Source organism: Canis aureus, chromosome 29 (genome assembly GCF_053574225.1).
Source record: "Canis aureus isolate CA01 chromosome 29, VMU_Caureus_v.1.0, whole genome shotgun sequence".
Taxonomy (NCBI): domain Eukaryota; kingdom Metazoa; phylum Chordata; class Mammalia; order Carnivora; family Canidae; genus Canis; species Canis aureus.
This window is the reverse complement of record NC_135639.1, coordinates 5,194,419-5,212,211: the sequence shown is the minus strand read 5'-3', so window position 1 is coordinate 5,212,211 and position 17,793 is coordinate 5,194,419. Positions and strand designations below refer to the sequence as shown.

The following is a 17,793-nucleotide window of genomic DNA, read 5'->3' as shown; positions in this document are numbered from 1 at the left end:
TATTTCAAACTTTGTTTATTATTGTATTTTTTATGATGCTCTGTGATTAGCAATTATCAGTGGCTGAAACCCCAGGTGATTTTTAACATTTTTTAGCAATAAAGCATTTTTGTAAATGAAGGGATGTACTCTTTTTTTTTTTTTTAAGATTTTTATTTATTTATTTATGAGAGACACAGAGAGAATGAGAGAGAGAGAGAGAGAGAGAGAGAGGCAGAGACACAGGCAGAGGTAGAAGCAGGCTCCATGCAGGGAGCCCAACACGGGACTTGATCACGGGTACCCGGGATCACGCCCTGAGCCGAAGGTGGCACTAAACTGCCGAGCCACCTGGGCCGCCCCCCCCCTTTTTAATATATATATATATATATATATATATATATATATATATATATATATATAAAATGCTGTCACACATTTAATAGACTGCACTACAGGGTAAATATATTTTTCATATGTACTGGGAAACCAGAAAATTAATTTGACTCTATTGCCACACTCATTTAATTGTGATGGTCTAGAGACCAAACCTGCAGTGTCTCCCAGGGATGCTTGTACCCCTTTATCTATATGAAAACTTTCCCTTTATCTTTTGGTTAATATTTGCATGGAATATCTCTTCTCTTTTCCTTTTAAGCTTTCTTTGTCCTTATATTTAAGGTCTGTCTCTTGCACACAAAAACATAGCTGTATCTTTTATTTTATCCGGTCTAAAACTCCTTTTAACTGAAGTTATAGTTTATTTGTATGTGATGGGTTTACACCTATTGTCTCTTCTGTTCATTTTCTCTTTTACCCATCTATATTACGCTGTCCTTCTTTGTGTTCTTTTGTACCAAGCACGATTTTCTTTTTATTGTCTCATTTTTCTCCTCTTTTAACATGTTAGTGACACATTCTTCTACTATTCTTTTAATGATTATCTTACACATGACAACATGTGTGTTTGAATTCTTTTTTTTTTTAAGATTTTATTTATTTATTCATGAGTGTCATAGAGAGAGAATGAGGCAGAGACACAGGCAGGGGAGAAGCAGGCTCCGTGCAGGGAGCCTGACTTGGGATTTGATCCTGGGTCAAACGCGGGAATTGATCACGGGTCCCCAGGATCAGGCTCTGGGCTGAAGGTGATGCTAAACTGCTGAGCCACCTGGGCTGCCCATGTGTTTGAATTCTTACAGAATAATTGAAATTATTACTTTTGCCACCCTTCACATAATACCAGATGTGACTAGAATAGAACATTCCATCTCCACATGAAATCTCTTTTTTTATTGTTATTGTTATACATTTCAATATACTTGTATTTTATGCCTTGTAAGACACAACTGTTGGTATCTTGTATAGTTAGTATTCATTCAATATGTTTTATATTTATTCTTGTTTTTTTTCATTTTTCTTTCAATTCCTTGTTTCTTTATGGCTTGTTTCCTTCTGCCCCCCAAAAAACTCCTTGTATAATTTCTTTTAATAAAAGTCAGCTACACGTTTTGTTTATATGAATATCCTTTATTTTCTCCTTGTTTTTAAAGGATATTTTTATTTAATAATAGAATTCTAGTTTGACAGTTCTTCTTCCAGATACTATTTTCTTCTCTTGTTTTCCCTCAATTTCTTGTGAGAAGTTGGCTTTCAGACTTCTTGTTACATCTTTGAAGGTGATAGTGTGTTTTTTTGCTTGTTTTTCCTCTAGGTGCTTTTACAATTTGCTGTTTCTTTGGTTAGGAGCGGTTTTACTATGGATTGTGTAGGAATGCTTTGGTTTCTACTTATCCTATATTGGATTTTCAGAGCTTCTTGGACTTTGGGTTGATTTCTCTATTCATTTTGACAAATTTATGGTCGTTAACTATTCTAGTGTTGTATTTGCCACATTGTGTCTCTCATTTTCTTCTGGAACTTCAATTACACGTGTATTTGACCTCTTTATTATACCTTATGTCTAACACATTTTTCTGTGTTCTGTCTCTGTGCTTATTTATTTTCCTGTTGATCATCTTCCACTTCACTAATTCTGCCTTTTACTTGGTCTAATTTTAGTTTACCCATGTAATGAATTCTAAATTTTATATATTATATTTTTTAGTTTTAAATTTTCATCTGATTATTTTCTGTAGATTTATTTCTCTACTAAACGTTCACATTTTACCTTCTGTTTTCTTCATCTATTTCATATTTTCATCTTTTTTCTCTATTTTTCCCGTTTTAAAACATAATAATTGTATTTATGTTGACGTTCTTGCTAGCTAACTTCAATATCTTGACCACCTGTGGTTCTATTTTTGTTGTCTTTCTTTTTTTTTAAATTTTTTCACTTGGCCATGTGGTCTGTTCTTTTCTATGTTTAGTTAATTTTTATTTAAATGTAGCTTCAGATGATGTGTTCTTCTTTCAGAGATGATTCATCTTTTCCTCTTCTAGGCAGAGACAGTGGGGGTGACCTTTTACTCCACAGAAGCTGTGCTGAGTCAAGGCTGTATTTACTGAGCCTCCATCTATATCTGGTTTGCTCTTGCTTCTCCAGGGTTTTCAATTGCAAGTCTGCTGTGTCATTTGGGACCTGTCTCCCTGGCATTTTCTAATTCATTATCATTCATTATCTTTGGAGACTGATTAAAAACCCACTCTACCAACATTTTCAGCCTCCTACCCCACGTAGTTCTAGGAATTGGCATATGTCCTGAGGAGGAGACCAACTGCATGCTTGAAGCCTTCCCAAGTGTTTGGACCAGTCTGTAAAACATTGATCTGTTGCTTTGTGTTACCTGCAAGCAGAAGTTCATGACTCCATATTTTTGATTGTTTGCTATGCACCATTTAAACAAACTCCTATTGAATAAAATCCTTTATGAAACAGACACACTAGGTTGCAGTCTCCCAATTTAGACAGAATTTGTTGGTTTACAATGGAACTCATTTAAATATAAGATTATCTCTAGGGTAATTAATTATCACTTAGTTTATAACATTTTCCATTGTACACAAGTTTTCAGGTATGGTATACTTTTAATTAGGCAGAAAACTAGTCTATATTAAGAAAACATCTGCGTTGCAACATTTTAAAATGCAAATGCATTGCTCTTTAGTAACACAGCAACTTGAAGTAACTGCTAATAAATAATTTATACTTGAAACTTATTTATAATTAGCAACATATATTTGTATACATGTAACCAATGTACAACTTCCTTATTACCCATTTATTGAACAAATGCTCCGCCTCTCGAAGATTTTCCCATTCCCATCAATTCTGTGATGAATACATTTATATAGTGTCATTATTCTGAAATAAAGTAATTTCGAATTTACTTTTTTTCTAAAGATTTTATTTATTTATTCATGAGACACACACACAGAGGCAGAGACAGAAGCAGGCTCCATGCAGGGAGCCCGATGTGGGACTTGATCCCGGGTCTCTAGGATCAGGCCCTGGGCTGAAGGCGGCGCTAAACCACTAAGCCACCCAGGCTGCCCGAATTTACTCTTCTTTCATTTTCAAATGGCTACAAGATCGTGTTAAATTCAGGAAATTAAATTTATCTTAATTATGTGACACCGTGGGTTTAAAAAAACACTGGCAAGAAATACACCAAAATACTAATGGTGTCATTTCCGTAGGTAGGATGAATTTCTCTGCTCCTCCTTCCTCTGTTCCTTTCTTCCTCTTTCTCTCCTTCTTTCCCTTTCTATACATTTCTGTGTTTTTCATTTATAAAATGTTATGTTATGTTACAATGAAAAAGGCAATAGATGGTGTGGTTAAAAACCAGCCTCTTGAGCGTGAGGACATCTCTCCCTAGCCCTGTGGTCCAGATGAACCCCATTTCTGAGCTGCCTCCTGTGTTCCATGGACGTGGAGGATCTTCCCCCACATTCTCACCTGCCACTCAGGCAACACCTCTCATGGCTGTTGATGTAGGAGCCAGGAGTGGTGAGGCCCTGTCTGGCAGGTGCCAGAGAGTCTTTTGTGCTCCTTTGCAGACTGTACGAAGACAAAGGAGAGGCGGACTTCATGGAGTCTCTGCTGCAGCTATTCCGATCCATCAGCGACATGATGAGCAGCGTGTCGGACCAGACTGTCAGGGTGAAGGTAGGCCCGCTGTGAGCTGCAGGGCTCCCTGGGAGGGATGAGAGTGGCAGAGGCTCTGCTTCCTCCAGGCGTGAGCTCGGGGGACAGCCCAGGGCTGGCCCTTGCGGTTGCTCCTTGGCCAGGAGACGTTCTGAATGGACTCTTCGTAAATGTGAGGATGCCAATGAGAATAATGTTTGCACGTCACTGTTCAGGGTGTCTCCGGGTCTGGACAGAGGGTAGGTGTCCAGGCATCAGTCGAGTTACCTTGTGGGAATGGTCATAATGTCTTCGTCCTGCTGCGAGGCTTTGGCTTGCACAGAAGAGCGAGGATCCAGCATTTCCCTGGTCCCACTGTTCTCACCACTGGGATCATTTGTTCTCACCCTTATTGCCCCGTGGAAGAAAGATGCCTTCATCTCCTGTGAGGTCTGCTGGTCCGTGGGTTTGGAGTGTGGAAATGCTGGGAGGCGGAGCATGGGGAGGGCCCCTGGAGCAGCCCCAGGGCCGTGTGTGCTCTTCGGCTTTAGCCCTTCTGGAAGTTTCCATGGGGCCAACCAACTGCAGTCAGGTATGGTGTGCAGTTGGCAGCCCAAGCTGATTCCCGCAGAGGACAAGAGTCTTCTGAGTGATTAACTCTCCGCTTTCACACAAGTGCTCGCCATAGCTGTCTTTGCTACTCTCTTTCCTTCATGCTCTCTTGATGCGTGATTTCAGAAAACATCTTTATGGCTTTTGTCTTGAAGATGTTTTGGGAGTGATTTCCGTTTCAAGCTTAACCATTCAGTCTGGAACGAAGACGTCCATGTGTCAGGTGTGTCTGATGGTTGCTGTGACCAGGGGAACCCACATAACTCAGCCTGGCGGAGCCACACTGGCCCTTTGATCTCATTGCTGCTGGAGCCTTCAGTGGAATTGCTTGATCTTATGTGAATTTCTTGTAAAAAAAAAAAAAAACAAAACCCTGGTGATCTATACAGGAAGCGATGTGGTTCATATATTGAAGGTTTAGGTCGACTGTTTTGGCGCCTTGGTGCTGCCCCACGCTTCCGTATGGCAGCAGGGTTAAAATTAGCAATGTGTTGGGGACTTTTACTACGACATCCTGTGGCATTTTAGAAAACCAGGCGCGGCGGGTGTAAGAATAGATAAAAATTACAGGAAGTTTGAGCCCAGCAGTAATTTTAGATTTCCAAATATACTCTTAAATGTTATTAAATTTGATTGGGCTTGACTTTTGTCTGCTTGCTTCCCTCTGTGTCAAATTAGTGACTGAAGTCTTGTAAGACCTTCCTTCCAGTGGGTGTTTTATTGTGAGGCGGAAGTGAATTCAGGGATGTTCATGTGTGGATGCCAACTTTACATCTGCGAGACGGGTGACGGAGTCTTGTTCCAAACGTTACCTCCCTTGCTGCTAATTTTGTACTTTGTTCTTGCACAATAGGTGCTCTCTCTATGGGTGAGATTGAAAGACTCCCATCCCAGGACCATGATTTTTGCATTGTTCAGCCTCTTTACGTTTTGCTCTGTGGAAACAGATATAGTTGTGAATCATCTTCTACAGAGAAAATATGGAAAAGCTAAGCGGCGTTTCGTAGGGGTTACATGTTGTTTCTCAAAGGGTGGCCCTTGGCGGCCGTTTTGCTTTTTGAGATGATCTGTGTGCCCTTCTCTGTGACTGAGATGTCAGTGGGCTCTCGTGCCTTCTTGGCATCATGTGGGGTGAGCCGATGGGCTTGGTGGGTGGGGGTGGCGACAGGCTGCCCTGTCCACCGGAGCCCGCACCCTGCAGTCACCTGCCCAAAACTGCAGCCACCACCTCCATCCACCTGGCAGATTAGAGTCAGCTCCCATATTTCATGCCTCAAGGGAGAGAGAGGCAAGAGGAGTTTGGGGCAATAATTAACTGCAGGACGAACTTGGTGTCTATGTAGTTGTCAGCCGCGCTGCCTTCCATTTGACTCCGGAGCAGACGTTGTACGTGAGTGGTTGAATGAATGTAAGTGAGCATGTGTACGAAGGGGACAGTATGTTTTTATTATGTGGGAGAGAAACCTGTGGGGTTCAGGGCTGTGCTGCGCTGTCCTTCCCTCTTCTGCTGGGGGCCGTGGATGCCTGTGCTTCTGGACCGTGCTCTGGGGCATCTGTGTATTTCTGGAGACAGACTCACCTTTGTGCTGCTTCACTGTCCCTCAGTGAATGCCCCTGACCTCAGGGCTGCTGCCAGACCCTTAAATTTTTTTTTTATTATGGTAATGAACTTAAAAATGACCATCTTAACCATTTTCAAGAATTCAGTTCTGTGGCATTAAGCGCATTCGCACTGTTGTGCAGCCATCGCCACCATCTATCTCTAGAACTTACTTCATCTCTCCAAACAGAAACCCTGTCCTCGTTCAAGAATGACTCCCTATTCTTTCCCTCCCTCAGTCCCTGGCATCCACCATCCTATTCTCTGTCTCTGCAAACATTCATATTCGGGGTTCCTCATGTAAGTGGAATCATACAGTGTTTGTCTCTTTGTGACTGGCTTCAGGACTCTTCCATGGAGTGTGTATCAGGTGTCCAAGCCCCTTCCCCTGTGTCTCCTGGACTCTTCCATGGTGTGTGTAGCAGGTGTCTGAGCCCCTTCCCCTGTGTCTCCTGGACTCTTCCATGGAGTGTGTAGCAGGTGTCCAAGCCCCTTCCCTTGCATCTCCTGGACTCTTCTATGGTGTGTGTAGCAGGTGTCTGAGCCCCTTCCCCTGTGTCTCCTGGACTCTTCCATGAAGTGTGTGGCAGGTGTCTGAGCCCCTTCCCCTGCATCTCCTGGACTCTTCTATGGTGTGTGTAGCAGGTGTCCGAGCCCCTTCCCCTGCGTCTCCTGGACTCTTCCATGGAGTGTGTGGCAGGTGTCTGAGCCCCTTCCCCTGTGAGGCAGAATTGTATTCCCTCCTATTTGTAGACCACACTGTGTTTATTTATGCGTCCACGGACGGACAGTATGAATAATACTATTCATTGTGAATAATGCTGTGAACATGAGTTTACAGATCACTGTTTGAGTCTCTGCTTTCACTTGTTTTGGGTGTATGTCAGACGTGGAAATGCTGGGTCATACAGTAATACTATTTATTATTTGAGGAATTTCCATATTCCTTTCCATCACAACCATATCAGTTTACTAAAAAAAAATTTTTTTTAATGTTGAAATTCCTTAGTGAATTTACCTTAGCAGCTATTTCCGGCAACTTCTCAAGCTTGAGGTTTATCACCAACCCCCTGCCACCACCTTCAGCAAATGATTGTAGTCTGTCTGCTTTGCTGAAAAGATCCTCTGCGATCTGTCTAGCATCACCTTACCTTTCTCACTTCCTGTCCTGCTACCTGAAACTAACCTTCCACCTGTGCGGAGGTCCTCCCCACCCATCTCTGCCTCTGGGGTTCTGATCAATCCCTTATGCATCCTCTCAGTCTAGAACCTTGTGTCTGTATATCAGATTGCTTTTTCCCTTTGTCTATGATCATGCCTAGACATTCTCAACCCTCAGCAGGTGCTTGTGGGACCCTTCACTGCCATCACACTTCTCTCCTTCCCATCCTATCCTACAGGAGGGGCCTTGTACCGTTGCCAGGGCCCTCTGGTTCTCTCTCTGCTCTCGCCTGAGTGATCGTGGTCCACCTCTCCTTCACGTATGACTCAGTGGCACTCAGATGTGGCTTCTGCGAAGCCAGATGTGGCCATTCTTCCTTTTCTTCTCCTTGGCTCTAATATCACACATGTGTTTGCTCATTCCACAGTTATTCTTGATAAAATTCTGCGGAAAGTTTCTTAACTCTACTCCCTCGGTGCCGTACCTGTCCTTTCTTATTTCCTGACTGTGTGTCAGTGTTTTCCTAAAACTCACATCTGGTGGTGGCCTTCTTTTTCTCAGAAAGCTGTGATGTTTTCCAGCTGCCTGGAGAAATGGGTCGGATTCCAGTTTCTGCCTTTCAGAAATCTTCTTGGCCGACCCAACCAATTCTCCTTTAATTCTTAGAGACTCAAGTAGAGTGCCTCCCCTAGAGAACACGAAACATCTGGATGTTGGGACGCCTCCTTGAATTAATTCCGATAGTTGATAGAAAAAAATCATGAGCTCCACGTGCTAGAATAGCAACAGCTGATATTCATTGATCACTTTCTGTCCTAAGTGCTTTACATGTATCAGCTTATTGGATCCTTATGATGAAGCTATTAAATAGGGACTATCATTGCTTTCAGATGCAAACAAACAGAAATATTAGCTAACTTGTCCAAGGCCACATGGCTAGCATGGGGCCAAGTGACCGTTGAGGCCTAGGCTTGCCTGGTTCCAGAGCCACATTACTTTGTCTTCAACTTCTCTGGAGAATGCTGCTAAGCACCGGTCATTGACAGTATTCAGAAACAGAGCCCACATGGTCTTCCCCTTCGGTGGACAGCAGCTCTGTGTCTGATGCTTTGGAGCCGTAAAGTCATAAAAACCCTCTGGTGGACCTTTCCATCTAAGTGGACGTACTATATGTTCCTGTGTAAAGCAGTTAAAAAATAACTTTGACCAGGGGCACCTGGGTAGCTCAGTCGGTTGAGCATCCAACTCTTGATTTCGGCTCAGGTCATGATCTCGTGGTTGTGAGATCAAGCCCTGCACTGGGCTGCATGCTGGGTTCTCCTTCTGCCTCTCTGTCTGCCTCTCCCCCTAAAGAAACAAAAACAACTTTGACCAAATGCCTCTAAATTGAGTGTGTTTGAGGGGAGTAAAGGACGTTTGATGGGGCTGGTCATGCAGTTTTTGGGGAGGACAGGATCTCGGTCATGATCCCTCTGTGATGGCAGCGGGTGGTTCTCTTTCTTGACCACTCGTGGGTAGCAGTGCTACGTTTGGGGTGTTTGGGGCTTTACAATTAGAGTTAACACAGGCTTTGCTGTTTTCACTGAATTGCAAAGATACTACTAACATTATTAGTTCTATGGACTAATCTTAGAGATTAGTCCACCTTGCTTCTGAGGCATAGTCTGCTGGTGTGTCTGGGGCTGAGAAATCCAGAATTTTCTGTAGAGGGAAACTCTGACCATGATCCACAATAAGAAATAGATTCTTGGGTGTGGGTGTGTGTGTGTGAAGCTGAAAGATGTTTCACGAGAAGGTTCTTACCTTTATTCCATGTAATACCCTCTGGCATTTTCTGTTCTAATACCTCTGGTCTATTCTGAACTAATGTATTTCAATAAAAACAAAAGAAAACAACCAAACTGCATCTTGACAGGCACTACGGTGTTTTTCCTGAACGGCGAGTGTATCTCACCCCACATTTAAAAACGCGCTGTCCCTCATTCTTGAGGTTTCATCTCCTGTATCTCCTGCTCAGTGTAGGGTGAGAATAGGGTTCGTGTTCTGTGTCTCCCGCGTCTCATACAGCCTCGGGCCCCTGCAGCTCAGCAGACTGCACGGGGGTGGAGGGGGCCCGAAATCGAGGTCCTCGGGCTGAGGTTGGCACCCAGATGCGAGAGGTTGGCACCCAGATGCGGGAGGCTTTGTCTTCCTTGCCGGGGGCTGCTCCCTCATCATTCGTGGTGCTGCTTCGTCTGGCCTTCTCTGGAAGGGACCATGCTTGTGCTCAATGCCGTTTGGGCGGGGGGGGGGGACTTTTGTCCTCCGAGAAGCACCGTTTCAGTTCCTTAAACCCCATGTCCTGACTTGAAACGAGCATCACTCACTCACCGTACGGCTTGTCTAAACTCCTTCCTCATCAGAAGACTTCGTTGCTACTTGTCCATTTCTAAGCTAGTGTCTGGGGGCCACACCACCTGTCACAGGTTGGGAGTTTAGAATTTTTGGTCCCCAGGAAGCATTGTCTCAGTGTATTGAGGATGATGCCAAATCGGGGTCAGGAGTCATCAGACTCTTGATGTCAGGTTCACGGGGGGCTCCTGACCTCCCAGGGCCTCGGTGATGGAAATTGCTGCTTCTTGTGCTGGGTGCGAGATTTTGAGATTTCCAAAGGATGTCATCTTACTGGTTCTCTTAAACAAAGCAGCATTTTATTATGTCCTTGCCCTCGGTTTTAAATGTAATTGCGATCTTGTTAGAAAAGTGGAAAATGCCAAACATTGATTAAGAAAAATAAGACTCATTTATCTTTCATCTCCCGTGGATTAATTACACTATTTAGCATGTTCATCTTTTATTTTTTTTAGCATGTTTGTCTTTATAATGGTGTGCTTTTTCTCCTTATCTCCTTAGTGTCATCAGATATACTTGAGCTTATGTGATATATGTGATCTGTACATACACGAACATTGACAGATACGTACGTGCATCTACACATGCTTTTACAACCTTCATTTTTTTCCATATATATTTCCCTACATCCTGTACTATTTTTCAAGAACATTGTTCTTAAGGTTGCGTATGACCTTGTGGTTTTGTCATCCCTGATTGAACCAGTTTTCTGTGTTTGGGAACTTGGATTGTTTCTCGTTTTTGACTCCATAAACAGTGCTTTCGTAAGCCTCCCTGGCTGGCCCTCTCTGTGTGGCAAAGCCCTGGTTCCATCTGGTTTACTGGGGGGCAGCCAGATTTCCTAATGCTTGGAAGGCCTGTGAAAGTCCTCACCAGAGCTGTGAGGACACGCCCCCGGGTTATGAATCTGTGGGCCTCTCGTCTGCTTGGTTGTGTTCAATGCCACTGTCTGGCCTTGCTTTTCACTAGAGCCCTGGTTCTCCCTGTGATTGCACATCACTGCCCACCTCGCGGGACCAGCCTCTCAAGTTCAGTGTTGTGTGGCTGCAGAGCCATTCTGCCCACGGGAGCCACCTGCTTCTGTAGCGTCTGTTGGTACGGGGATTAGTGGCTGCGTCGGGCAAGGATAATCTGTGCTAACCACCCAAACTAAGACAAGCATCCAGAAGGGACACTGAGGAAATAAATTTCTGTCTTAAGAGGCCACGTTTGTGGTATTTCGGTACAGCGGTCCTTGGAGACTGTCACCACTTCCAGGCATGGCACATTCCTACAGCGCCTGAATCCCAGTCCTCCCCTCTCCTCTCTGTGTCAGCAGAACTCTCTAGAAGGCCTGGCTCGTTGCTGATTCTCAATCAAATGTAAACCTTCCCTTTGTGCTGGCTTCTCCTGGGCTGCAGACCCTCAGCACCCAAATGTTATGGTTCAACAGGGTTTCCCCCCAAAGCAGACAGTATGACCCAGAAGGTCACCACCCAAACCACCCACCCCCCCATCCTTGTCCACATGGGTGACGAGAGACAGGCAAGCAAAGCCCTGACTCGTATCTCTGGAACTCTTGGATTAATCAACACAATCAATAACCATCCCTAACCGGAAAAGGGAAAAGGAAAAGGAAAAGGAAAAAGAAATAGAAAACAATGTTTCATTGTTTGCTGTTAGTACACCTTCCTGGCTTGGGTGCTACCAATTTCTGTAAGCTGCATACTGGTCCCTCATCTCCGTGGCCAGTACCCTCATGACCCAAAATCATCTGGATTGAAGAGCTCTCATCTCCTTGCCCTACTGAGGATGCCAGTGGCTGAGGAAGGGCTAGAGGGGTAGCGCCCAGGCCTCAGTGTGTGCCCACAGATCGCCTGCAGGTCTTATTAAAATGCAGATTCTCACACAGAAATTCTGGAGAGGCTGCCCAAGATCATTCATGTCTAATCAGTGTGGGGTTAATGCTGACGGTGTTGACCCCTGGGCGACATGTGGAATTGGAAGTGGCCAGGGCTGCCCTCGTGTAGAGAGCATTCCGGCTGCCGTGTGAGCACCAGTAGGAGGGGACACATGGAAGTCGGGCTTGGGCAGGTATCCCTGCAGGGCTGGCTTCACCCGGGCTTGCAGCCCTCATCTGCCTCATGTTCTGGGTTGTTCTGATTGTGCGAGCTTTCCCTGTACACAGATGACGAGACGCTTGGAGGTGAAGTCATGACTCATGTCAAAAAAGAAAGCAGCAAAAACAAAGCCACAGAAAGGTGAAGAAAATATTTTATGACTTGTTCTTAGTAAACCTTCACCTCCAAGTACTTTCAATTTCCTCATGCTGCTTTGTGGTCCGTGGCTTCCAGACTCTGCAGAGAGTTCCGCAGTCTGGCGGAGGGATTTGAACACATCAGACTCCTAGCTTCTGCCAGAGTGGTTGGTACTCAGGAGAGCATTTGCCTAACCTTGGATTTCTGGGGTCTCTTCTGGCCTCCGTGCTTTTCAGGGCAATTCCACCGTCTTCTTGGCTGCTCCCCTAGGATGCTTGAGGTACTGCCCACAGGGCAAGACATTATCTGAAGCTGCCTGTGTGGATATACTTGCCCCCTTAAGCCCCTCCCCATGTCCAGCACAGCACATTGTAACAGTAGCAGAAATGAAAAGATGATAAGTCCTTTCTGTCGCTGCTCTGCTTCAGCAAACCAACCATTTGTATTGGTTTTCCACCAGTTGTGGTGCATGGTCGTGAGCATTTTGATAGTTCCAACAGAGATGCCATTGGGTTTCCTGCTCCTGTATCATTAGATCACAAGCATCTTTCCATATTAATGAGCAGTCATGATTATGATTGTGATGGCTCTATGCCAGTTCAGAACATGGACCTGAATTGATGTGCATTCATTTACCTAATCAAGTGATTTTTCATCATATTAATTTTTCCATTGTTGAATACTAGCAGTTTGCTTTTAGCATTTTAAGCCTGCGGTAAATGATTTCATTGATAAGTAGTTGTTGGCATTTATCTTTTCAAAAATTCCGTGGCAGGTTTCCTTTGTCCTGATTACCCCTATGTTCCTATCTGTGTCAGAGGACAAGCCTTTAATTTGGGATTGCAGAATTCCGGGCATTTCCTGGCCATCCCCTCTGTCCTGTCCTCCTTATGATGCTCACTGAGGGGGAAAGTGCTGCTTTGAATTTGTGGCTCCAGCAAATTCCTTCTCTCCATCCCTGACCTTGACCTTCAGAGGTCTCTCCCTCAGCTCCCCTCCCCCATCTGTGGCCTCTGCCTCTGGGTCTCCCCCCCATATACCTTCTGCCAATGGGCATGGTGTCATCTGGCCTTCCATCCTCTATCACAGTCAGGGTTTATTCAATGTCCCTGTGAGTGTCAGCAGGCCTCATGGATAGGTTTATGACTAGCACCTCATCCTTCATTTATTTGGTCATGTATTTTTAAAATGCACTTAATAATATGTTCATTCTGTGTGCCAGGCACTGGGCACAAATAACAGAGATATGGCTTTTGTTCTCATGGTGATTGCATTGAAGAATGAGCCAGAAACTAACCAAATAACTACACCCATAAACATAGTTATAGATGGCAATACATGATTTTAAGCAAAATAGGCATAAGCCTCTAATTTTAGATTATAATGTTTTTTTGGGAAAAGTAAGAGATAGAATGACAACGTATATCAGGGTGGGGATTGGAAATAGTTGAGGCGTTCAAGGATGGTTCCAAGGAGGAGCTGGTTAAAGAAAGTACAAAATGGGGGAAGTCCCAGGTAGAGGCAGCAGACAGGCAGGTATTTGTTGCTGTTGTGAAATGCAAGATGAATTGTGGGTGTGGCTGGATAGAGTGGGAACGGGAAGGCCAGGACTGTGAGGAGAGGAGGGACAGGTGGGTGTGGACATATTGGGCCGAGCCCTGTGGCCCTGTTAAGGGTCCAGAGAGCCACTCAGGTGCCCTGGCGAGGGTTTGGTCAGATCAGATTTGGCTTTTTAGAGGATCACCTTGGCTGCCATCCGCAGGATGGATTGGAGCAGCTGAGAGAGGAAGCAGTGGGGTGAAAGGCTCTCGTGGAATCCAGGTGAGAGACCATGGTACTGGGGCCAGAGCAGCATTCTCCACCTCAGCACTCTTGACCTTTGGGGCTGAAAGTTCTTGGTCCTAGGGGCTCTCTTGTGCAGTGGAACATGTTTAGCAGCGACATGCATGCCGTAGCATAGACAACCAACAGTATCTCCAGACGTCCTGCCAAATGCCTCCTGGGCTTTGGAGGGCACAATTGCTCCTGGACGAGAACCATGCAGTACTGATGATGAGTTTCGAGAAGGAGATGGAGAACCGCTGGTATAATTTGCAGGCCATGGTAGGAGATCTGATATAGGAAGTGAGGAAGATGAAGGGAGGGGTCATAATCACCTACCAAATTTTTGGCTTTAAGCATATGAGTGATGGAAGTATGTGTAGAAGCAGGTGGAGGTTGTAGGGGGCCTAGACTTTGAGCATATGGGCTTCTCCTGAGACCCCGCTGGATGCCTCTTTTTGGAAATTGCTGTGTTAATGACTCTGCTCACTCTGTCATGGGAACGTCTTTATTTACTCCTTGTGGCACATTCTAGGTATCTTCCTCATGTGTGTCCTCCTGCCATTTCTGACTGCATTGCTATGTTTTAGGATTAGGTTTTCATTTCCTTTTCTCTTTGGACAGCGTCCTGTTTCCTCCCAAAATCCAATGTCTGCTTACTGGTGCTGCTGGCCGGTTGGCTGTTGGTAATTATGCAGATACAGAGCTTGTTGCTACTGGATGCTTGGTTACATAACGCAGTGGAGGGAGATACCAATCCCAGACTCCCATCTGGTGTGGAGGGAATTTATTTGCTGCTTTTGTCCAGCTGGATTGTGGAGCGTGAAATAATCGTAATCCTTCGTATTTGTGGCACTCTCACTTGTCAAAGCCTTTGGATGCCTGCCATCTCTCTGATCCTCCTGGTGCCATGCAATGTCCGTTAGAAGTAATAATGGAAAAACTTTCACAAGGGATGGGCAGGAAGCATAATCATGTAAAAAGTCTATATTTTAGGAGCTGAGTTGTTGAGGGAAACCTTTATATCCCATGTCCACTGGCTCTTCTCTGTCATCTTCAAGGTGAAGCTGCCCCATGAACCCCCTTCCCAGAGATTTATTTCTAAGAAGGATGAGGGGGCCTTCTTAGAAAGACCATTTTAAAATGGTCTAAAAACTGTCCAGTCAATCCTAAACAAAATCTTCTCAAGTGAAAGGAAGAGACAGGATCTCCAAAGGCTTATTATGTGCAGGTCACTTGTGGAATGGTATTTATAAATGCATTTGCTGTAGGTTTGTAGATTTATTTATAAATGCATTTGCTGTGTGTTCATTTTTGTATTTTGATTTTCTGTGGTGAGGCCTCTTTTACTGCAAATTGCATAAGCTTCAAACAAGAGGCAAATAAATGGGAAGTTACCCCAGCATATGGGTAAAAGGACTCAATACTGTTAAGATGTCAGTTCTTCCCAACTTGATCTATTCATTCATTGTAATCTCAGTAGAAATCTTAGTTGATTCTGATTTGTGCAGAGTCAGAGGACCCAGAATAACCAGCCCAACGTGGAGGGAGGACAGTGTCACAGCCCTGCCACTACTTGACTTCAGGTCTTAAAGGTCTTACTGTAAAGCTGCAGTAATCCAATTGCATACACCCAACTCAAATTAGGTCCAGAAGGAAGGAGAATAATTGATTCATGGAGCTGGGGAGTCCAAGGCATGAGGCAGGCACGGCCGTGCCCAGGGGTTAGAATATCTCCTCCCTCGGCTCAGTTGTCTGTGCGAGGGGCGAATGGCCACCCGTAGTCAGAGGCTCGTATTTTCATATTGTTTATAATCCTAGAAGACGCAGAGGGCCCGTCGCTCTCTTTAGATCCATAACAACTCTCAGAATGAACCCTCGCCAACCTTCTTGATGTGAAGGAGTGACCATTCCTGGAAGGAGCAGACTCGGAGAAATTGAAAAGAAAAATAGCTTCGTGATGCAGAGTGTGCAGTGAGGGAGCTGGAAGGGCCAGCAGGACGGAGGAGGGCCCGTGTGACGTTTGTAAATGTAGCTGAGGCCAATTCAGATTTGTCACTTTGTGCAATGGGCCCTGCAGCTCTGCCCTGGACTTGTCCACTGGCGGATGGAAAGATTATTTAATGCCTTCATGTAGGATTGGTGTTCCAGCCGGCATGCCAAGTAGCCCAAGCTGAGACCAGAGAAAAGACCAGATCTTAAATATGCCCAGCAAGAAATTTATTTCTTGTTGGCTGGTTGCTCTTGCATAAGCAAGTGTGAAAAAGGAGTGTATCCTACGTGTGCTTAAAAAATCATCAGCTCCATCATAGCGAATAATTACGAATTTCATTAAAACTATTGGGCAGAACTTATGGTGGAAAGAATTATTTTTTGTATATGTACCGGTGAAATCATGGACTTTATGTGGAGTATGTGGAGTCCAGTTTCAAAAGCATTCAAGTAGGTAACACTGTGGGATCGGGGAGCGGGAAAGTCACACCTAGAGCTGTTGTCACTCACGCAGGAATAGAGTGGCTCCCGTGAGGGAGGGTCAGCCTGCAGTTTAACGCCTCTCAGCCCAGTGCTCTTCTCACGACATCCTGAGTCAGATAATAAGTTTGTACATTACGCTGGCTTTATTTAGAATCCTGTGCTAGGCAGTATAATTTTGATGAGAACCTGAGCAGTATTATTCTCTATGAACTGTGAATGTGACACTTTTATAATTCAAGCAGAATTATTTTTCCCTTGGGAAATCCTATGCATTCAATATGGTACATTGAATTAGAGAAGAGGTAAAGGGGGAAAAAAAGCTATAAAAGGTGCATCTTATTAAAACAAAGCAGGTTTTATTCTTGCCTGCGTAACCTTTAGATACGGTGATTGATTCTTAGAGACACTTTTTTTTTTTTCTTTTTAAAGCATAAATTCTCTTCTCTCTAGTTTAATGATTGAGGAAGAATAACAGTCCTCATCGTCTGGTGAGGTGGAACATAACAAAAGTGTAATCAAAATTTGAAAATGATATTTTTATAACATTTCATATCATGGTGACATTATACATTTTGTGTGGTCACCGCTCAAGATTACACGCAGAGTTGCTGTGTTTGAGAGGTTAGGTGTCTGGCAAGTCCTTTCATTGTTTTTCTTTTAAATGATTCATTTTATATTAAGGTAGAAGAAAATACTATTCCTCCTGCCATTTGTCAGGCCCGTCTTCTTCTCTGATAATTCCTTGGTAGGTCATGATTCTGCTTACATGTTCTCATCAGTGAATCCTTCAGAGAAGTAGCTTTGTGGATCTGTCACCCCTTCAAAGGAGTAGCTTTGTGGATCCTTTACCCCTGGAAGTCACCTTGCTGATGTATGTGGTCTACCAGTTGGCCCCTTCTTCCTTCTGCTGCTCTATTTTTCCAGGTCCATATAGTGGGTGCAACAGCAAACCACTGGTTCAGCAGGATGTCGGTGCGCTCCAGGTTATACAATTGCATTTCCCCTTTGGGTGGGTCTATTATGTGTCGGGGACTTAGTGTCGTCACCTTCCAACTGCAGCCAGAGTTACTCTGCCCACGGAGCAGTGGGCAGCCGTGTGTGGCAGCAAGCTGAGGTAAGTGCTCAGTGTTCTTTGTGGTTCATTATTAAAACTTTGCCTATCACCAAATCTCGATCCAACAAAACCGGTAGGAGGACTATTTTAATTTTAATTTTATTTTTATTCAAGATTTTATTTATTTGAGAGAGACAGGGACCGTGAGAGAAAGCATGAGTGAGAGATCATGAACAGGGGTTAGGGGTAGAGCAAGAAGCAGACTTCCCGCTGAGCAGGGAGCCCAATGTGCAACTCGATCCCAGGACCCTGGGATCATGATCTGAGCTGAAGGCAGATGCTTAACCCACTGAGCCATCGAGGTCCCCTTTGTCCTGAGAGTGGGGGGTTGCA

At 44.5% G+C, this 17,793-nt stretch overlaps 1 protein-coding gene across 2 annotated transcripts in view; it reads left to right on the top strand.

Moving 5' to 3' along the window:
- Window positions 1-17,793, top strand: part of DOCK1 (dedicator of cytokinesis 1) — a 493,559-nt gene that overhangs the window by 123,232 nt on the left and 352,534 nt on the right. For both annotated transcript variants that reach the window (XM_077877225.1, XM_077877224.1), the window contains exon 23: window positions 3,982-4,090. In XM_077877225.1, coding sequence (XP_077733351.1) covers window positions 3,982-4,090 — 109 coding nt within the window. The remainder of the gene's footprint in view (window positions 1-3,981; window positions 4,091-17,793) is intronic.